General features: G+C 52.1%; 3 protein-coding genes across 3 annotated transcripts; all 3 read left to right on the top strand.

Annotated features, from left to right (window-relative positions):
- Positions 1–3,435: 3,435 nt before the first annotated feature.
- Positions 3,436–5,001, top strand: LOC135967673 (double homeobox protein 4C-like). Its single transcript, XM_065531405.2, has one exon. The coding sequence runs from the start codon at positions 3,436–3,438 to the stop codon at positions 4,711–4,713; it is 1,278 nt and encodes a 425-aa protein (XP_065387477.1). The 3' UTR covers positions 4,714–5,001.
- A 4,924-nt stretch (positions 5,002–9,925) lies between these two features.
- Positions 9,926–11,203, top strand: LOC123571616 (double homeobox protein 4C-like). The gene has a single exon (XM_045384622.3). It carries the CDS (start codon positions 9,926–9,928, stop codon positions 11,201–11,203), a length of 1,278 nt encoding a protein of 425 aa, XP_045240557.2.
- Positions 11,204–16,413: 5,210 nt separating this feature from the next.
- LOC102121431 (double homeobox protein 4C-like) lies at positions 16,414–17,691 on the top strand. The gene has a single exon (XM_045384625.3). The coding sequence runs from the start codon at positions 16,414–16,416 to the stop codon at positions 17,689–17,691; it is 1,278 nt and encodes a 425-aa protein (XP_045240560.2).
- Positions 17,692–22,480: the final 4,789 nt, after the last annotated feature.

Here is a 22,480-nt window from a genome sequence, read left to right as displayed (position 1 = left end):
CAATCTACTAGGTAACGACCGTACTTACAACGTTATTGTAACGGCCCATGCATTCATCATAATTTCATCCTTATAATTGCCCATGGACTCACCTCCTCCATCTATTTCTGCCTAGCTAACTCAAACTATGAACGTACCCACAGCCGTATCCTACTACTGTCCCGAGGACTTCAAACCCTACTCCCATTAATAACCTTTTGATGGTTCACAGCAAACCTTACTAATCTTGCCCTACCCCCCACTATCAACCTACTAGGTGAGCTCTTTGCAATCGCAGCCTCATTTTCCTCATCCCATATGACTATTGTACTAACAGGACTCAACATACTAATTACAGCCCTCTACTCTCTCCACATGTTCATCACAATGCAGCGAGGAACACTTACACATCATATAATCAACATAAAACCCCCCTTCACACGAGAAAATACGTTCGTATTTATACACCTCGCTCCAATCATTCTTCTATCCCTCAACCCCAATATCGTTCTAGGGTTTGCTCCCTGTAAATATAGTTTAATCAAAACATTAGATTGTGAACCTAACTATAGAAGCTTATCACTTCTTATTTACCGAGAAAACCTGCAAGGACTGCTAATCCATGCCTCCGTACTTAAAATTACGGCTTTCTCAACTTTTAAAGGATAACTAACAGCTATCCATTGGCCTTAGGAGCCAAAAACATTGGTGCAACTCCAAATAAAAGTAACAATCATGTGTACCCCTGTTATAACAACAACCCTCGCCTCCCTAACTCTTCCAATTTTTGCCACCCTCATCAACCCTGACAAAACACGCTCATATCCAAATTATGTAAAAACAACTGTAACATATGCTTTTATTACTAGCCTTCTTCCAACAACTTTCTACATTTTCTTCAACCAAGAAACAACCATGTGAAGTTGACATTGAATAACAGCCCAGACATTAGATCTAACACTAAGCTTTAAACTAGATCACTTTTCCATAATATTTATTCCAATCGCACTGTTCATCACCTGATCCATTATAGAATCCTCGCTATGGTACATAAGCTCAGATCCAAACATTAACCAACTCCTCAAATATCTCCTTATCTTCCTCGCTGCCATACTAATTCTAGTTACTGCTAACAACCTTTTCCAACTCTTCATCGGTTGGGAAGGCGTAGGAATTATATCCTTCCTCCTAATTAGCTGATGACACGCTCGAGCGGACGCCAACACAGCAGCCATCCGAGCAGTCCTATACAACCGTATTGGCGACATTGGTCTTATCCTAGCTATGACACGATTCCTCCTGCATTACAACTCATGAGGCTTTCAACAAATATTAGCCCTAAACTCCAACTCAAACCTCCTTCCACTAATAGGCCTTCTCCTAGCAGCAACAGGAAAATCAGCCCAATTTGGCCTTCACCCCTGACTGCCCTCTGCCATAGAAGGCCCAACTCCAGTCTCAGCTCTACTTCACTCCAGCACCATAGTTGTCGCCGGAGTATCCCTACTCATCCGTTTCCACCCTTTAATAGAAAACTATACACTAATCCAAAACCTCACATTATGCCTGGGAGCCATTACTACTCTATTCACAGCCATCTGTGCCCTCACACAAAACGATATTTAAAAAATCGTGGCCTTCTCTACCTCAAGTCAACTAGGCCTAATAATAGTCACCATTGGTATTAACCAACCATACCTAGCATTCCTACACATCTGCACCCATGCCTTCTTCAAAGCTATACTTTTTGTGTGCTCCGGATCCATTATTCATAACCTAAACAACGAACAAGACATTCGAAAAATAGGAGGTCTGTTTAAAACACTGCCCCTCACCTCAACTTCCCTAGTTATTGGCAACCTAGCACTCACAGGAATACCTTTCCTCACAGGCTTCTACTCCAAAGATCTCATTATCGAAGCCACAAATACGTCGTATACCAACGCCTGAGCCCTATTTATTACTCTCATCGCCACCTCCCTAACAAGCGCCTACAGTACTCGAACCATTCTCCTTACCCTAACAGGACAACCCCGCTTCCCAGCCCTAATAAACATCAACGAAAACAACCCCGCCCTACTAAACCCAATTAAATAGGCAGTATAATCACGGGATTCCTTATCACCAGTAATATCCCCCCTACCTCACTCCCCCAGCCAACAACACCCTTCTATCTCAAACTCTCAGCCCTAGACGCAACTGCTCTCGGTTTCCTAACAGCCCTAGACCTCGCCCTTATAACCTACAAACTAAAAGTGAAAAACCCATCACAAATACTCAAATTCTCCAACATACTAGGATACTTCCCCACCACAGTTCACCGTATGATCCCCTAGCAAAACCTACTTATAAGTCAAAACTTAGCCCTCCTCTTATTAGACTCAACATGGCTAGAAAAATCTACACCCGAAATAATCTCACAAACACACATTACCGCTTCCACAACTCTAACCACCCAGAGAGGCATAATCAAACTCTACTTCCTCTCTTTCCTCATCCCCCCTATCCTGACCCTACTTCTAATAATATAACCTATTACCCCGAGTAATCTCAATCACAATGTATACACCAACAAACAATGTTCAACCAGCAACCACCGCTAACCAACGCCCGTAATCATACAAGGCACCCGCACCAATACAGTCACCTCGAATTAACCCCGACCCCTCCCCCTCAAAAATCACCCAGTTACCCATATTATTGAAATTAACCACCACCACTTCTTCATCCAAACTTAAAACCCATAAAACCAGCCCTACCTCCATCATTAATCCTACCAAAAGACCCCCTAGAACCTCAAGCCCTGAGCCCCATGTCTCAGGATACTCTTCAATGGCCATTGCTGTAGTATAAGCAAAGACAACTATTATACCCCCCAGATAAACTAAAAATATCATTAAACCCATATAAGCCCCCCCATAATTGAAAATAATCACACAACCAATCACACCACTAACAATTAACGCTAAACCCCCATAAATAGGAGAGGGCTTAGGAGAAAAACCTACAAACCCCATAACCAATAATACACTTAATGTCAATAAAACGTATGTCATTGCTTCCATATGGACTCCAACCATAACCAATGATACGAAAAACCATCGTTGTACCTCAACTACAAAAGCACCAATGATTCCACTACGCAAATCCAACCCAATCCTAAAAATCATCAACCACTCCCCCCACCCCACTCCCCACTTCCGGGGCTTCTCCGGCCCCACCCATACCCAGGCCACAGTGACCTGGGCCCTGTGGGTCCCGGCTTCCGAGGGCGGGCTTGCCCTGGGCTCCTCCGAAGGGGTGGAGCCTGTGGGCCTTTATAAGGGCCGCTGGCCGGCTGGGCCGGCCTCCTGGCCGGACCTCCTCGCCGTGCACAGGCCGACTGAGGGGCACTGGAGCCCGCCGGCCTCTCTCTGCCCGTGTCTGTCCGCGAAATTCCGGCCGGGTCTCCCCGCGATGGCTCTCCCGACACCCGGCGACGGCGCCCTCCCGGCGGGAGCCCGAGGACGAGGACGGCGAAGGAGACTCGTTTGGACCCCGAGCCAGAGGGAGGCCCTGCGAGCCTGCTTTGAGCGGAACCCGTACCCGGGCATCGCCACCAGGGAAGAGCTGGCCCAGGCCATCGGCATTCCGGAGCCCAGGGTCCAGATTTGGTTTCAGAACGAGAGATCGCGCCAGCTGAGGCAGCACCGGCGGGAATCTCGGCCCTGGCCCGGGAAACGCGGCCCGCAAGAAGGCAGGCGAAAGCGGACCGCCGTCACCCGGTCCCAGACCGCCCTGCTCCTGCGAGCCTTCCAGCAGGATCGCTTTCCAGGCATCGCCACCCGGGAAGAACTGGCCAGAGAGACGGGCCTCCCGGAGTCCCGGATTCAGATTTGGTTTCAGAACCGGAGGGCCAGGCACCCAGGCCAGGGTGGCGGGGCACCGGCGCACGCAGGCGGCCCGGGCGACGCGGCCCCCGGCGGGTGTCCCCCCGCTCCCTCGCCGGTCGCCTTCACCCACACCGGGGCGTGGGGAACGGGGCTTCCCGCCCCCCACGTGCCCTGCGCGCCCTGGACTCTCCCACCGGGGGCTTTCGTGGGCCAGGGAGCAGGGGCCGTCGCCCCGCTGCAGCCCAGCCAGGCTGCGCAGGCAGCAGGGATCTCCCATCCCGCCCCGGCAGGCGGGGATTGGGATCTTTCCTACGCTGCCCTGGCGACTCCGGAAGGGGCGCTCTCCCACCCTCAGACTCCCCGGGGGTGGCCTCCGCGCCCGAGCCAATGGCGGGGGGATCGGGACCCGCAGCACCACAGCCTGCCGGGCCCTTGCTCGGTGGGACAGCCTGGGCCCGCTGGAGCTGAGCCGCAGGGCCAGGGTGTGCTGGCGCCGCCCACGTCCCAGGGGAGTCCGTGGTGGGGCTGGGGCCAGGGGCCCCAGGTCGCCGGGGCGGCGTGGGAGCCCCAAGTCGGGGCAGCTCCACCTCCGGGGCCCGCGCCCCCGGAGGCCTCCGCGGATCAGGAGCAGCTGCAAGCCATCCGGGCGCCCTCCCCGCCGCTCCAGGAGCCTGGGCGCTCGTCTGCACTCCCCTGCAGCCTGCTGGATGAGCTCCTGGAGACCCCCGAGTTTCTGCAGCAGGGGCAACCTTTGCTAGAAACGGAGGCCCCGACGGAGCTGCAGGACGTGGGAGAGCCCGCTTTGCTGGAACCGCTACTCCTCAGCGAGGAGGAGTACCGGGCTCTGCTGGAGGAGCTTTAGGACGCGGGGTTGGGGACGGGATCGGGGGCGGGGCGGTGGCCTCCCTTTCGCGGTGAGCACCTGGCTCGGTGTGGAGAGGCCTGTTTTCCCTCCGGGCTGACCAGCCTGGCATTCCTGCCTTCCCGGTCTGGGCGCGGCGGCGGCGGCCGGAGACTCCACACCGAGGAGAACTGAGCATCCATCCCGGGGATTCCAGAGCCGGCCCAGGTTCCCGGAGGGGGACCGTCTACTGCGCATGCGCGGCCGTGCGGGCAGCGGCCAAGGCTCTGGGAGCAGCCCCGGCAGAGCTCTCACGCTTTTCCACCACCCGACCCCCGCTTGATCCCCCACCCCACTCCCCAACACAGCGCGCGCGCGCGCGCGCGCGCGCGCACACACACACACACACCCCCCAGGACACCCACACAACCACACACCCACACACCCAAACACACCACCCCCACCCCCACCCCCACCACGACCGAAAGCACCACCACCGTGTTCTGCACTGGGCTGCCCTTGCCATAAAACTAGGAATAGCCCCCTTCCACTTTTGAGTCCCAGAAGTTACCCAAGGAACATCCCTAACTTCTGGCCTACTCCTCCTTACATGGCAAATACTAGCCCCCATCTCAATCATATACCAAATTCACCCATCAATCAACACCCATATCCTCCTAACTCTCTCTACCCTATCTATCACAGTAGGCAGCTGAGGAGGTCTCAACCAAACACAATTACGCAAAATCCTAGGATATTCTTCAATCACTCACATAGGCTGAATAATAAGAACACTAGTATATAACCCAACTATCACAATTCTTTACTTCACCATAGACATCATCCTAACAACTACCATATTCCTGACCCTCAACCTAAACTCAAACACCACCACCCTCATACTATCCCACACCTGAAACAAATCAACCTGTCTAGCACCACTAAGAGCATCCACCCTCCTATCCCTAGGGGGCTTACCCCCTCTAACCGGCTTCCTACCTACATGAATTACCGTTCAAGAACTCACAATAAACAATCACTTTCTCATCCCCTCTATCATAATTATCAGAACTCTGCTTAACCTGTATTTCTCTATACGCCTAATCTATACCATCTCCCTAACACTATTTCCTACATCCAACAACACAAAAATAATATGGCAATTCGAAAACACAAAACCTACACTCCTTATTCCCCCACTCGTCATTGCCTCTACCCTTTTACTACCAACCTCCGCCCTAATTTTGGCTATCCACTAGAAATTTAGGTTAAACAAGACCAAGAGCCTTCAAAGCCCTTAGTAAGTAAAAATACTTCATTTCTGAAGTACATAAGGACTGCAAACACCTACTCTGCATCAATTGAACGCAAATCAATTACTTTAATTAAGCTAAGCCCTCACTAGATCAACGGGACTCGAACCCACAAAAATTTAGTGAACAGCTAAATACCCTAATCAACTGGCTTTGATCCACTTCTCCCGCCGCAGGGAAAAAAGGCGGGAGAAGCCCCGGCAGAAACTTTTAAAGCTGCTCCTTTGAACTTGCAATTCAATGTGAAAATCACCTCCGGGCTGGTAAAAGGAGGACTAGACCCCTGTCTTTAGGTTTACAGCCTAATGCTTACTCAGCCACTTTACCCTTCCCTTCTCTCTATCTCTACCTACGCTCATCAACCGTTGACTCTTTTCAACAAACCATAAGGACATTGGGACTCTATACCTACTATTTGGTGCATGAGCTGGAATCATAGGTACAGCTCTAAGCCTTCTTCTTCGAGCTGAACTAGGTCAACCCGGCAATCTACTAGGTAACGACCGTACTTACAACGTTATTGTAACGGCCCATGCATTCATCATAATTTCATCCTTATAATTGCCCATGGACTCACCTCCTCCATCTATTTCTGCCTAGCTAACTCAAACTATGAACGTACCCACAGCCGTATCCTACTACTGTCCCGAGGACTTCAAACCCTACTCCCATTAATAACCTTTTGATGGTTCACAGCAAACCTTACTAATCTTGCCCTACCCCCCACTATCAACCTACTAGGTGAGCTCTTTGTAATCGCAGCCTCATTTTCCTCATCCCATATGACTATTGTACTAACAGGACTCAACATACTAATTACAGCCCTCTACTCTCTCCACATGTTCATCACAATGCAGCGAGGAACACTTACACATCATATAATCAACATAAAACCCCCCTTCACACGAGAAAATACGTTCGTATTTATACACCTCGCTCCAATCATTCTTCTATCCCTCAACCCCAATATCGTTCTAGGGTTTGCTCCCTGTAAATATAGTTTAATCAAAACATTAGATTGTGAACCTAACTATAGAAGCTTATCACTTCTTATTTACCGAGAAAACCTGCAAGGACTGCTAATCCATGCCTCCGTACTTAAAATTACGGCTTTCTCAACTTTTAAAGGATAACTAACAGCTATCCATTGGCCTTAGGAGCCAAAAACATTGGTGCAACTCCAAATAAAAGTAACAATCATGTGTACCCCTGTTATAACAACAACCCTCGCCTCCCTAACTCTTCCAATTTTTGCCACCCTCATCAACCCTGACAAAACACGCTCATATCCAAATTATGTAAAAACAACTGTAACATATGCTTTTATTACTAGCCTTCTTCCAACAACTTTCTACATTTTCTTCAACCAAGAAACAACCATGTGAAGTTGACATTGAATAACAGCCCAGACATTAGATCTAACACTAAGCTTTAAACTAGATCACTTTTCCATAATATTTATTCCAATCGCACTGTTCATCACCTGATCCATTATAGAATCCTCGCTATGGTACATAAGCTCAGATCCAAACATTAACCAACTCCTCAAATATCTCCTTATCTTCCTCGCTGCCATACTAATTCTAGTTACTGCTAACAACCTTTTCCAACTCTTCATCGGTTGGGAAGGCGTAGGAATTATATCCTTCCTCCTAATTAGCTGATGACACGCTCGAGCGGACGCCAACACAGCAGCCATCCGAGCAGTCCTATACAACCGTATTGGCGACATTGGTCTTATCCTAGCTATGACACGATTCCTCCTGCATTACAACTCATGAGGCTTTCAACAAATATTAGCCCTAAACTCCAACTCAAACCTCCTTCCACTAATAGGCCTTCTCCTAGCAGCAACAGGAAAATCAGCCCAATTTGGCCTTCACCCCTGACTGCCCTCTGCCATAGAAGGCCCAACTCCAGTCTCAGCTCTACTTCACTCCAGCACCATAGTTGTCGCCGGAGTATCCCTACTCATCCGTTTCCACCCTTTAATAGAAAACTATACACTAATCCAAAACCTCACATTATGCCTGGGAGCCATTACTACTCTATTCACAGCCATCTGTGCCCTCACACAAAACGATATTTAAAAAATCGTGGCCTTCTCTACCTCAAGTCAACTAGGCCTAATAATAGTCACCATTGGTATTAACCAACCATACCTAGCATTCCTACACATCTGCACCCATGCCTTCTTCAAAGCTATACTTTTTGTGTGCTCCGGATCCATTATTCATAACCTAAACAACGAACAAGACATTCGAAAAATAGGAGGTCTGTTTAAAACACTGCCCCTCACCTCAACTTCCCTAGTTATTGGCAACCTAGCACTCACAGGAATACCTTTCCTCACAGGCTTCTACTCCAAAGATCTCATTATCGAAGCCACAAATACGTCGTATACCAACGCCTGAGCCCTATTTATTACTCTCATCGCCACCTCCCTAACAAGCGCCTACAGTACTCGAACCATTCTCCTTACCCTAACAGGACAACCCCGCTTCCCAGCCCTAATAAACATCAACGGAAACAACCCCGCCCTACTAAACCCAATTAAATAGGCAGTATAATCACGGGATTCCTTATCACCAGTAATATCCCCCCTACCTCACTCCCCCAGCCAACAACACCCTTCTATCTCAAACTCTCAGCCCTAGACGCAACTGCTCTCGGTTTCCTAACAGCCCTAGACCTCGCCCTTATAACCTACAAACTAAAAGTGAAAAACCCATCACAAATACTCAAATTCTCCAACATACTAGGATACTTCCCCACCACAGTTCACCGTATGATCCCCTAGCAAAACCTACTTATAAGTCAAAACTTAGCCCTCCTCTTATTAGACTCAACATGGCTAGAAAAATCTACACCCGAAATAATCTCACAAACACACATTACCGCTTCCACAACTCTAACCACCCAGAGAGGCATAATCAAACTCTACTTCCTCTCTTTCCTCATCCCCCCTATCCTGACCCTACTTCTAATAATATAACCTATTACCCCGAGTAATCTCAATCACAATGTATACACCAACAAACAATGTTCAACCAGCAACCACCGCTAACCAACGCCCGTAATCATACAAGGCACCCGCACCAATACAGTCACCTCGAATTAACCCCGACCCCTCCCCCTCAAAAATCACCCAGTTACCCATATTATTGAAATTAACCACCACCACTTCTTCATCCAAACTTAAAACCCATAAAACCAGCCCTACCTCCATCATTAATCCTACCAAAAGACCCCCTAGAACCTCAAGCCCTGAGCCCCATGTCTCAGGATACTCTTCAATGGCCATTGCTGTAGTATAAGCAAAGACAACTATTATACCCCCCAGATAAACTAAAAATATCATTAAACCCATATAAGCCCCCCCATAATTGAAAATAATCACACAACCAATCACACCACTAACAATTAACGCTAAACCCCCATAAATAGGAGAGGGCTTAGGAGAAAAACCTACAAACCCCATAACCAATAATACACTTAATGTCAATAAAACGTATGTCATTGCTTCCATATGGACTCCAACCATAACCAATGATACGAAAAACCATCGTTGTACCTCAACTACAAAAGCACCAATGATTCCACTACGCAAATCCAACCCAATCCTAAAAATCATCAACCACTCCCCCCACCCCACTCCCCACTTCCGGGGCTTCTCCGGCCCCACCCATACCCAGGCCACAGTGACCTGGGCCCTGTGGGTCCCGGCTTCCGAGGGCGGGCTTGCCCTGGGCTCCTCCGAAGGGGTGGAGCCTGTGGGCCTTTATAAGGGCCGCTGGCCGGCTGGGCCGGCCTCCTGGCCGGACCTCCTCGCCGTGCACAGGCCGACTGAGGGGCACTGGAGCCCGCCGGCCTCTCTCTGCCCGTGTCTGTCCGCGAAATTCCGGCCGGGTCTCCCCGCGATGGCTCTCCCGACACCCGGCGACGGCGCCCTCCCGGCGGGAGCCCGAGGACGAGGACGGCGAAGGAGACTCGTTTGGACCCCGAGCCAGAGGGAGGCCCTGCGAGCCTGCTTTGAGCGGAACCCGTACCCGGGCATCGCCACCAGGGAAGAGCTGGCCCAGGCCATCGGCATTCCGGAGCCCAGGGTCCAGATTTGGTTTCAGAACGAGAGATCGCGCCAGCTGAGGCAGCACCGGCGGGAATCTCGGCCCTGGCCCGGGAAACGCGGCCCGCAAGAAGGCAGGCGAAAGCGGACCGCCGTCACCCGGTCCCAGACCGCCCTGCTCCTGCGAGCCTTCCAGCAGGATCGCTTTCCAGGCATCGCCACCCGGGAAGAACTGGCCAGAGAGACGGGCCTCCCGGAGTCCCGGATTCAGATTTGGTTTCAGAACCGGAGGGCCAGGCACCCAGGCCAGGGTGGCGGGGCACCGGCGCACGCAGGCGGCCCGGGCGACGCGGCCCCCGGCGGGTGTCCCCCCGCTCCCTCGCCGGTCGCCTTCACCCACACCGGGGCGTGGGGAACGGGGCTTCCCGCCCCCCACGTGCCCTGCGCGCCCTGGACTCTCCCACCGGGGGCTTTCGTGGGCCAGGGAGCAGGGGCCGTCGCCCCGCTGCAGCCCAGCCAGGCTGCGCAGGCAGCAGGGATCTCCCATCCCGCCCCGGCAGGCGGGGATTGGGATCTTTCCTACGCTGCCCTGGCGACTCCGGAAGGGGCGCTCTCCCACCCTCAGACTCCCCGGGGGTGGCCTCCGCGCCCGAGCCAATGGCGGGGGGATCGGGACCCGCAGCACCACAGCCTGCCGGGCCCTTGCTCGGTGGGACAGCCTGGGCCCGCTGGAGCTGAGCCGCAGGGCCAGGGTGTGCTGGCGCCGCCCACGTCCCAGGGGAGTCCGTGGTGGGGCTGGGGCCAGGGGCCCCAGGTCGCCGGGGCGGCGTGGGAGCCCCAAGTCGGGGCAGCTCCACCTCCGGGGCCCGCGCCCCCGGAGGCCTCCGCGGATCAGGAGCAGCTGCAAGCCATCCGGGCGCCCTCCCCGCCGCTCCAGGAGCCTGGGCGCTCGTCTGCACTCCCCTGCAGCCTGCTGGATGAGCTCCTGGAGACCCCCGAGTTTCTGCAGCAGGGGCAACCTTTGCTAGAAACGGAGGCCCCGACGGAGCTGCAGGACGTGGGAGAGCCCGCTTTGCTGGAACCGCTACTCCTCAGCGAGGAGGAGTACCGGGCTCTGCTGGAGGAGCTTTAGGACGCGGGGTTGGGGACGGGATCGGGGGCGGGGCGGTGGCCTCCCTTTCGCGGTGAGCACCTGGCTCGGTGTGGAGAGGCCTGTTTTCCCTCCGGGCTGACCAGCCTGGCATTCCTGCCTTCCCGGTCTGGGCGCGGCGGCGGCGGCCGGAGACTCCACACCGAGGAGAACTGAGCATCCATCCCGGGGATTCCAGAGCCGGCCCAGCTTCCCGGAGGGGGACCGTCTACTGCGCATGCGCGGCCGTGCGGGCAGCGGCCAAGGCTCTGGGAGCAGCCCCGGCAGAGCTCTCACGCTTTTCCACCACCCGACCCCCGCTTGATCCCCCACCCCACTCCCCAACACAGCGCGCGCGCGCGCGCCCGCGCGCACACACACACACACACACCCCAGGACACCCACACAACCACACACCCACACACCCAAACACACCACCCCCACCCCCACCCCCACCACGACCGAAAGCACCACCACCGTGTTCTGCACTGGGCTGCCCTTGCCATAAAACTAGGAATAGCCCCCTTCCACTTTTGAGTCCCAGAAGTTACCCAAGGAACATCCCTAACTTCTGGCCTACTCCTCCTTACATGGCAAATACTAGCCCCCATCTCAATCATATACCAAATTCACCCATCAATCAACACCCATATCCTCCTAACTCTCTCTACCCTATCTATCACAGTAGGCAGCTGAGGAGGTCTCAACCAAACACAATTACGCAAAATCCTAGGATATTCTTCAATCACTCACATAGGCTGAATAATAAGAACACTAGTATATAACCCAACTATCACAATTCTTTACTTCACCATAGACATCATCCTAACAACTACCATATTCCTGACCCTCAACCTAAACTCAAACACCACCACCCTCATACTATCCCACACCTGAAACAAATCAACCTGTCTAGCACCACTAAGAGCATCCACCCTCCTATCCCTAGGGGGCTTACCCCCTCTAACCGGCTTCCTACCTACATGAATTACCGTTCAAGAACTCACAATAAACAATCACTTTCTCATCCCCTCTATCATAATTATCAGAACTCTGCTTAACCTGTATTTCTCTATACGCCTAATCTATACCATCTCCCTAACACTATTTCCTACATCCAACAACACAAAAATAATATGGCAATTCGAAAACACAAAACCTACACTCCTTATTCCCCCACTCGTCATTGCCTCTACCCTTTTACTACCAACCTCCGCCCTAATTTTGGCTATCCACTAGAAATTTAGGTTAAACAAGACCAAGAGCCTTCAAAGCCCTTAGTAAGTAAAAATACTTCATTTCTGAAGTACATAAGGACTGCAAACACCTACTCTGCATCAATTGAACGCAAATCAATTACTTTAATTAAGCTAAGCCCTCACTAGATCAACGGGACTCGAACCCACAAAAATTTAGTGAACAGCTAAATACCCTAATCAACTGGCTTTGATCCACTTCTCCCGCCGCAGGGAAAAAAGGCGGGAGAAGCCCCGGCAGAAACTTTTAAAGCTGCTCCTTTGAACTTGCAATTCAATGTGAAAATCACCTCCGGGCTGGTAAAAGGAGGACTAGACCCCTGTCTTTAGGTTTACAGCCTAATGCTTACTCAGCCACTTTACCCTTCCCTTCTCTCTATCTCTACCTACGCTCATCAACCGTTGACTCTTTTCAACAAACCATAAGGACATTGGGACTCTATACCTACTATTTGGTGCATGAGCTGGAATCATAGGTACAGCTCTAAGCCTTCTTCTTCGAGCTGAACTAGGTCAACCCGGCAATCTACTAGGTAACGACCGTACTTACAACGTTATTGTAACGGCCCATGCATTCATCATAATTTCATCCTTATAATTGCCCATGGACTCACCTCCTCCATCTATTTCTGCCTAGCTAACTCAAACTATGAACGTACCCACAGCCGTATCCTACTACTGTCCCGAGGACTTCAAACCCTACTCCCATTAATAACCTTTTGATGGTTCACAGCAAACCTTACTAATCTTGCCCTACCCCCCACTATCAACCTACTAGGTGAGCTCTTTGTAATCGCAGCCTCATTTTCCTCATCCCATATGACTATTGTACTAACAGGACTCAACATACTAATTACAGCCCTCTACTCTCTCCACATGTTCATCACAATGCAGCGAGGAACACTTACACATCATATAATCAACATAAAACCCCCCTTCACACGAGAAAATACGTTCGTATTTATACACCTCGCTCCAATCATTCTTCTATCCCTCAACCCCAATATCGTTCTAGGGTTTGCTCCCTGTAAATATAGTTTAATCAAAACATTAGATTGTGAACCTAACTATAGAAGCTTATCACTTCTTATTTACCGAGAAAACCTGCAAGGACTGCTAATCCATGCCTCCGTACTTAAAATTACGGCTTTCTCAACTTTTAAAGGATAACTAACAGCTATCCATTGGCCTTAGGAGCCAAAAACATTGGTGCAACTCCAAATAAAAGTAACAATCATGTGTACCCCTGTTATAACAACAACCCTCGCCTCCCTAACTCTTCCAATTTTTGCCACCCTCATCAACCCTGACAAAACACGCTCATATCCAAATTATGTAAAAACAACTGTAACATATGCTTTTATTACTAGCCTTCTTCCAACAACTTTCTACATTTTCTTCAACCAAGAAACAACCATGTGAAGTTGACATTGAATAACAGCCCAGACATTAGATCTAACACTAAGCTTTAAACTAGATCACTTTTCCATAATATTTATTCCAATCGCACTGTTCATCACCTGATCCATTATAGAATCCTCGCTATGGTACATAAGCTCAGATCCAAACATTAACCAACTCCTCAAATATCTCCTTATCTTCCTCGCTGCCATACTAATTCTAGTTACTGCTAACAACCTTTTCCAACTCTTCATCGGTTGGGAAGGCGTAGGAATTATATCCTTCCTCCTAATTAGCTGATGACACGCTCGAGCGGACGCCAACACAGCAGCCATCCGAGCAGTCCTATACAACCGTATTGGCGACATTGGTCTTATCCTAGCTATGACACGATTCCTCCTGCATTACAACTCATGAGGCTTTCAACAAATATTAGCCCTAAACTCCAACTCAAACCTCCTTCCACTAATAGGCCTTCTCCTAGCAGCAACAGGAAAATCAGCCCAATTTGGCCTTCACCCCTGACTGCCCTCTGCCATAGAAGGCCCAACTCCAGTCTCAGCTCTACTTCACTCCAGCACCATAGTTGTCGCCGGAGTATCCCTACTCATCCGTTTCCACCCTTTAATAGAAAACTATACACTAATCCAAAACCTCACATTATGCCTGGGAGCCATTACTACTCTATTCACAGCCATCTGTGCCCTCACACAAAACGATATTTAAAAAATCGTGGCCTTCTCTACCTCAAGTCAACTAGGCCTAATAATAGTCACCATTGGTATTAACCAACCATACCTAGCATTCCTACACATCTGCACCCATGCCTTCTTCAAAGCTATACTTTTTGTGTGCTCCGGATCCATTATTCATAACCTAAACAACGAACAAGACATTCGAAAAATAGGAGGTCTGTTTAAAACACTGCCCCTCACCTCAACTTCCCTAGTTATTGGCAACCTAGCACTCACAGGAATACCTTTCCTCACAGGCTTCTACTCCAAAGATCTCATTATCGAAGCCACAAATACGTCGTATACCAACGCCTGAGCCCTATTTATTACTCTCATCGCCACCTCCCTAACAAGCGCCTACAGTACTCGAACCATTCTCCTTACCCTAACAGGACAACCCCGCTTCCCAGCCCTAATAAACATCAACGAAAACAACCCCGCCCTACTAAACCCAATTAAATAGGCAGTATAATCACGGGATTCCTTATCACCAGTAATATCCCCCCTACCTCACTCCCCCAGCCAACAACACCCTTCTATCTCAAACTCTCAGCCCTAGACGCAACTGCTCTCGGTTTCCTAACAGCCCTAGACCTCGCCCTTATAACCTACAAACTAAAAGTGAAAAACCCATCACAAATACTCAAATTCTCCAACATACTAGGATACTTCCCCACCACAGTTCACCGTATGATCCCCTAGCAAAACCTACTTATAAGTCAAAACTTAGCCCTCCTCTTATTAGACTCAACATGGCTAGAAAAATCTACACCCGAAATAATCTCACAAACACACATTACCGCTTCCACAACTCTAACCACCCAGAGAGGCATAATCAAACTCTACTTCCTCTCTTTCCTCATCCCCCCTATCCTGACCCTACTTCTAATAATATAACCTATTACCCCGAGTAATCTCAATCACAATGTATACACCAACAAACAATGTTCAACCAGCAACCACCGCTAACCAACGCCCGTAATCATACAAGGCACCCGCACCAATACAGTCACCTCGAATTAACCCCGACCCCTCCCCCTCAAAAATCACCCAGTTACCCATATTATTGAAATTAACCACCACCACTTCTTCATCCAAACTTAAAACCCATAAAACCAGCCCTACCTCCATCATTAATCCTACCAAAAGACCCCCTAGAACCTCAAGCCCTGAGCCCCATGTCTCAGGATACTCTTCAATGGCCATTGCTGTAGTATAAGCAAAGACAACTATTATACCCCCCAGATAAACTAAAAATATCATTAAACCCATATAAGCCCCCCCATAATTGAAAATAATCACACAACCAATCACACCACTAACAATTAACGCTAAACCCCCATAAATAGGAGAGGGCTTAGGAGAAAAACCTACAAACCCCATAACCAATAATACACTTAATGTCAATAAAACGTATGTCATTGCTTCCATATGGACTCCAACCATAACCAATGATACGAAAAACCATCGTTGTACCTCAACTACAAAAGCACCAATGATTCCACTACGCAAATCCAACCCAATCCTAAAAATCATCAACCACTCCCCCCACCCCACTCCCCACTTCCGGGGCTTCTCCGGCCCCACCCATACCCAGGCCACAGTGACCTGGGCCCTGTGGGTCCCGGCTTCCGAGGGCGGGCTTGCCCTGGGCTCCTCCGAAGGGGTGGAGCCTGTGGGCCTTTATAAGGGCCGCTGGCCGGCTGGGCCGGCCTCCTGGCCGGACCTCCTCGCCGTGCACAGGCCGACTGAGGGGCACTGGAGCCCGCCGGCCTCTCTCTGCCCGTGTCTGTCCGCGAAATTCCGGCCGGGTCTCCCCGCGATGGCTCTCCCGACACCCGGCGACGGCGCCCTCCCGGCGGGAGCCCGAGGACGAGGACGGCGAAGGAGACTCGTTTGGACCCCGAGCCAGAGGGAGGCCCTGCGAGCCTGCTTTGAGCGGAACCCGTACCCGGGCATCGCCACCAGGGAAGAGCTGGCCCAGGCCATCGGCATTCCGGAGCCCAGGGTCCAGATTTGGTTTCAGAACGAGAGATCGCGCCAGCTGAGGCAGCACCGGCGGGAATCTCGGCCCTGGCCCGGGAAACGCGGCCCGCAAGAAGGCAGGCGAAAGCGGACCGCCGTCACCCGGTCCCAGACCGCCCTGCTCCTGCGAGCCTTCCAGCAGGATCGCTTTCCAGGCATCGCCACCCGGGAAGAACTGGCCAGAGAGACGGGCCTCCCGGAGTCCCGGATTCAGATTTGGTTTCAGAACCGGAGGGCCAGGCACCCAGGCCAGGGTGGCGGGGCACCGGCGCACGCAGGCGGCCCGGGCGACGCGGCCCCCGGCGGGTGTCCCCCCGCTCCCTCGCCGGTCGCCTTCACCCACACCGGGGCGTGGGGAACGGGGCTTCCCGCCCCCCACGTGCCCTGCGCGCCCTGGACTCTCCCACCGGGGGCTTTCGTGGGCCAGGGAGCAGGGGCCGTCGCCCCGCTGCAGCCCAGCCAGGCTGCGCAGGCAGCAGGGATCTCCCATCCCGCCCCGGCAGGCGGGGATTGGGATCTTTCCTACGCTGCCCTGGCGACTCCGGAAGGGGCGCTCTCCCACCCTCAGACTCCCCGGGGGTGGCCTCCGCGCCCGAGCCAATGGCGGGGGGATCGGGACCCGCAGCACCACAGCCTGCCGGGCCCTTGCTCGGTGGGACAGCCTGGGCCCGCTGGAGCTGAGCCGCAGGGCCAGGGTGTGCTGGCGCCGCCCACGTCCCAGGGGAGTCCGTGGTGGGGCTGGGGCCAGGGGCCCCAGGTCGCCGGGGCGGCGTGGGAGCCCCAAGTCGGGGCAGCTCCACCTCCGGGGCCCGCGCCCCCGGAGGCCTCCGCGGATCAGGAGCAGCTGCAAGCCATCCGGGCGCCCTCCCCGCCGCTCCAGGAGCCTGGGCGCTCGTCTGCACTCCCCTGCAGCCTGCTGGATGAGCTCCTGGAGACCCCCGAGTTTCTGCAGCAGGGGCAACCTTTGCTAGAAACGGAGGCCCCGACGGAGCTGCAGGACGTGGGAGAGCCCGCTTTGCTGGAACCGCTACTCCTCAGCGAGGAGGAGTACCGGGCTCTGCTGGAGGAGCTTTAGGACGCGGGGTTGGGGACGGGATCGGGGGCGGGGCGGTGGCCTCCCTTTCGCGGTGAGCACCTGGCTCGGTGTGGAGAGGCCTGTTTTCCCTCCGGGCTGACCAGCCTGGCATTCCTGCCTTCCCGGTCTGGGCGCGGCGGCGGCGGCCGGAGACTCCACACCGAGGAGAACTGAGCATCCATCCCGGGGATTCCAGAGCCGGCCCAGCTTCCCGGAGGGGGACCGTCTACTGCGCATGCGCGGCCGTGCGGGCAGCGGCCAAGGCTCTGGGAGCAGCCCCGGCAGAGCTCTCACGCTTTTCCACCACCCGACCCCCGCTTGATCCCCCACCCCACTCCCCAACACAGCGCGCGCGCGCGCGCGCCCGCGCGCACACACACACACACACACCCCAGGACACCCACACAACCACACACCCACACACCCAAACACACCACCCCCACCCCCACCCCCACCACGACCGAAAGCACCACCACCGTGTTCTGCACTGGGCTGCCCTTGCCATAAAACTAGGAATAGCCCCCTTCCACTTTTGAGTCCCAGAAGTTACCCAAGGAACATCCCTAACTTCTGGCCTACTCCTCCTTACATGGCAAATACTAGCCCCCATCTCAATCATATACCAAATTCACCCATCAATCAACACCCATATCCTCCTAACTCTCTCTACCCTATCTATCACAGTAGGCAGCTGAGGAGGTCTCAACCAAACACAATTACGCAAAATCCTAGGATATTCTTCAATCACTCACATAGGCTGAATAATAAGAACACTAGTATATAACCCAACTATCACAATTCTTTACTTCACCATAGACATCATCCTAACAACTACCATATTCCTGACCCTCAACCTAAACTCAAACACCACCACCCTCATACTATCCCACACCTGAAACAAATCAACCTGTCTAGCACCACTAAGAGCATCCACCCTCCTATCCCTAGGGGGCTTACCCCCTCTAACCGGCTTCCTACCTACATGAATTACCGTTCAAGAACTCACAATAAACAATCACTTTCTCATCCCCTCTATCATAATTATCAGAACTCTGCTTAACCTGTATTTCTCTATACGCCTAATCTATACCATCTCCCTAACACTATTTCCTACATCCAACAACACAAAAATAATATGGCAATTCGAAAACACAAAACCTACACTCCTTATTCCCCCACTCGTCATTGCCTCTACCCTTTTACTACCAACCTCCGCCCTAATTTTGGCTATCCACTAGAAATTTAGGTTAAACAAGACCAAGAGCCTTCAAAGCCCTTAGTAAGTAAAAATACTTCATTTCTGAAGTACATAAGGACTGCAAACACCTACTCTGCATCAATTGAACGCAAATCAATTACTTTAATTAAGCTAAGCCCTCACTAGATCAACGGGACTCGAACCCACAAAAATTTAGTGAACAGCTAAATACCCTAATCAACTGGCTTTGATCCACTTCTCCCGCCGCAGGGAAAAAAGGCGGGAGAAGCCCCGGCAGAAACTTTTAAAGCTGCTCCTTTGAACTTGCAATTCAATGTGAAAATCACCTCCGGGCTGGTAAAAGGAGGACTAGACCCCTGTCTTTAGGTTTACAGCCTAATGCTTACTCAGCCACTTTACCCTTCCCTTCTCTCTATCTCTACCTATGCTCATCAACCGTTGACTCTTTTCAACAAACCATAAGGACATTGGGACTCTATACCTACTATTTGGTGCATGAGCTGGAATCATAGGTACAGCTCTAAGCCTTCTTATTCGAGCTGAACTAGGTCAACCCGGCAATCTTCTAGGTAACGACCATATTTACAACATTATTCTAACGGCCCATGCATTCATCATAGTTTTCTTCATAGTCATACCCATCATATTCGGAGGCTTCGGGAATTGACTAGCACCCCTAATAATTGGCGCTCCTGGCCTAGCATTTCCTCCTCTCAATAATATCTGCTTCTGACTCCTTCCCCCTTCTTTCCTACTACTAATAGCATCAGCCATAGTAGAGGCCGGCGCTGGAACAGGTTGCACGGTATACCCTCCTTTAGCAGGAAACTTCTCTCACCCAGGTGCCTCTGTAGACCTAACCATCTTCTCCCCCCACCTAGCAGGCATGTCCTCTATCTTAGGGGCCATCAACTTCATCACCACCATCATCAACATAAAACCCCCCGCAATAGCCCGATATCAAACCCCCCTTTTTATCTGATCAGTCTTAATCACAGCAACCTTCTACTCCTCTCTCTGCCAGTCTTAGCCGCCGGCATCACCATGCTACTAACAGATCGCAACCTCAACACTGCTTTCTTTGACCCTGCTGGGGGACGAGACCCTATCCTATACCAGCACTTATTTTGATTCCTTGGTCACCCCGAAGTCTATATCCTTATTCTGCCTGGATTTGGAATCATTTCCCACATCGTAACTCACCACTCTGGGAAAAAGGAACCGTTTGGGTACATGGGCATAGTTTGGGCCATAGTATCAACTGGATTTTTAGGTTGCATTGTATGAGCTCATCATATATTTACAGTTGGCATAGATGTAGATACACGGGCCTATTTCACTTCAGCCACTATAATCATTGCAATCCCCACCGGTGTTAAAGTCTTTAGCTGGCTTGCCACACTTCATGGAGGCAACATTAAATGATCCCCTGCAATACTTTGAGCCCTGGGTTTTATTTTTCTATTTACCGTAGGGGGTTTAACCGGCATTATCTTAGCAAACTCATCCCTAGATATTGTACTACACGACACATACTACGTTGTCGCCCACTTTCACTATGTTTTTTTATCAATAGGAGCTGTCTTCGCCATTATAGGGGGCTTTATTCACTGATTCCCTTTATTTTCAGGCTACACGTTAGACCAAACTTGTGCCAAAGCCCATTTTATCATTATATTTGTAGGCGTAAATTTAACCTTTTTTCCACAACACTTCCTCAGCCTGTCCGGGACACCCCGACGCTACTCTGACTATCCCGACGCCTACACTACATGAAATATCCTGTCATCTATAGGCTCCTTTATCTCACTAGTAGCAGTAATCTTAATAATCTACATGATCTGAGAAGCCTTTGCCTCAAAACGTAAAGTACTACTAATCGAACAACCCTTCACTAGCCTAGGGTGATTAAATGGCTGTCCTCCACCCCACCACACATTTGAAGAACCAACCTATATTAAACTAAACGAAAAAGGAGAGAGTCGAACCCCCTAAAACTGGTTGCAAGCCAATCCTATAGCCCCTATAACTTTTTCAACAAGGTATTAGAAAAATTACTTCGTAGCTTTCTCAAAGCTACATTATAGGTTAAGCCCTATGTATCTCATATGGCTCACCCAGTTCAACTAGGTCTACAAGACGCCACATCCCCTGTTATAGAAGAACTAATCACTTTTCATGACCATGCTTTTATAGCTATATCTTTAATCAGCTTCCTAGTCTTATACGCCCTGTCCTCAATACTCACAACAAAACTAACCAATACCAGTATCACAGAGGCCGCCTTAAACCCGCGCATGCGCAGTAGACAGTCCACCTCCCGGTACCTGGGCGGGCTCCGGGATCCCCGGGATGCTCAGGAAAGAATGACAGCCCTGCTCTGTGTGGAGTCTCTCACCGGACCTGGAACTCAGGGATCCGGGCCAGGTCAGCTGGAAGGGAAGACACGCCTCTCCACACCCAGCCAGGTGTTCACCGCGAAAGGGAGGCCACCGCCCCGCCCCCGGTCCCGTCCCCAACCCCGCGTCCTAAAGCTCCTCCAGCAGAGCCCGGTACTCCTCCTCGCTGAGGAGTAGCGGTTCCAGCAAAGCGGGCTCTCCCACGTCCTGCAGCTCCGTCGGGGCCTCCGTTTCTAGCAAAGGTTGCCCCTGCTGCAGAAACTCGGGGGTCTCCAGGAGCTCATCCAGCAGGCTGCAGGGGAGTGCAGACGAGCGCCCAGGCTCCTGGAGCGGCGGGGAGGGCGCCCGGATGGCTTGCATCTGCTCCTGCCCCGCGGAGGCCTCCGGGGGCGCGGGCCCCGGAGGTGGAGCTGCCCCGACTTGGGGCTCCCACGCCGCCCCGGCGACCTGGGGCCCCTGGCCCCAGCCCCACCACGGACTCCCCTGGGACGTGGGCGGCGCCAGCACACCCTGGCCCTGCGGCTCAGCTCCAGCGGGCCCAGGCTGTCCCACCGAGCAAGGGCCCGGCAGGCTGTGGTGCTGCGGGTCCCGATCCCCCCGCCATTGGCTCGGGCGCGGAGGCCACCCCCGGGAAGTCTGAGGGTGGGAGAGCGCCCCTTCCGGAGTCGCCAGGGCAGCGTAGGAAAAATCCCAATCCCCGCCTGCCGGGGCGGGATGGGAGATCCCTGCTGCCTGCGCAGCCTGGCTGGGCTGCAGCGGGGCGACGGCCCCTGCTCCCTGGCCCACGAAAGCCCCCGGTGGGAGAGTCCAGGGCGCGCAGGGCACGTGGGGGGCGGGAAGCCCCCTTCCCCACGCCCTGGTGTAGGTGAAGGCGATAGAGGAGGGAGGAGGGTGACACCCTCTGGGGTGTCAATAACCACAGTGGCCTCAAAGAGCTCAAATGAAAGGAAGAATTGCACGTCTCTCAGTTTAAGTCCAGAACTAGAAATGATTAAGCTTAGTGACGATGTAGAATTTTCATGGCTAGAGAGAAATCAATGCTTGGCTTCAAAACTTGGAAGGATGGGCCGGGCACGGTGGCTCACGCCTGTAATCCCAGCACTTTGGGAGGCCGGGGCAAGAGGATCACGAGGTCAGGAGATCGAGACCATCCTGGCTAACATGGTAAAAC

Source organism: Macaca fascicularis, chromosome 1 (genome assembly GCF_037993035.2).
Source record: "Macaca fascicularis isolate 582-1 chromosome 1, T2T-MFA8v1.1".
NCBI classification, from domain to species: domain Eukaryota; kingdom Metazoa; phylum Chordata; class Mammalia; order Primates; family Cercopithecidae; genus Macaca; species Macaca fascicularis.
Note: the sequence above shows the minus strand (reverse complement) of the source record. Positions and strands in the feature narration are given on the sequence as shown.

Coding starts and splice junctions, on each gene's coding strand:
- LOC135967673 (XM_065531405.2), top strand. CDS start 3,436: ATGGCTCTCCCGACACCCGGCGACGGCGCCCTCCCGGCGGGAGCCCGA.
- LOC123571616 (XM_045384622.3), top strand. CDS start 9,926: ATGGCTCTCCCGACACCCGGCGACGGCGCCCTCCCGGCGGGAGCCCGA.
- LOC102121431 (XM_045384625.3), top strand. CDS start 16,414: ATGGCTCTCCCGACACCCGGCGACGGCGCCCTCCCGGCGGGAGCCCGA.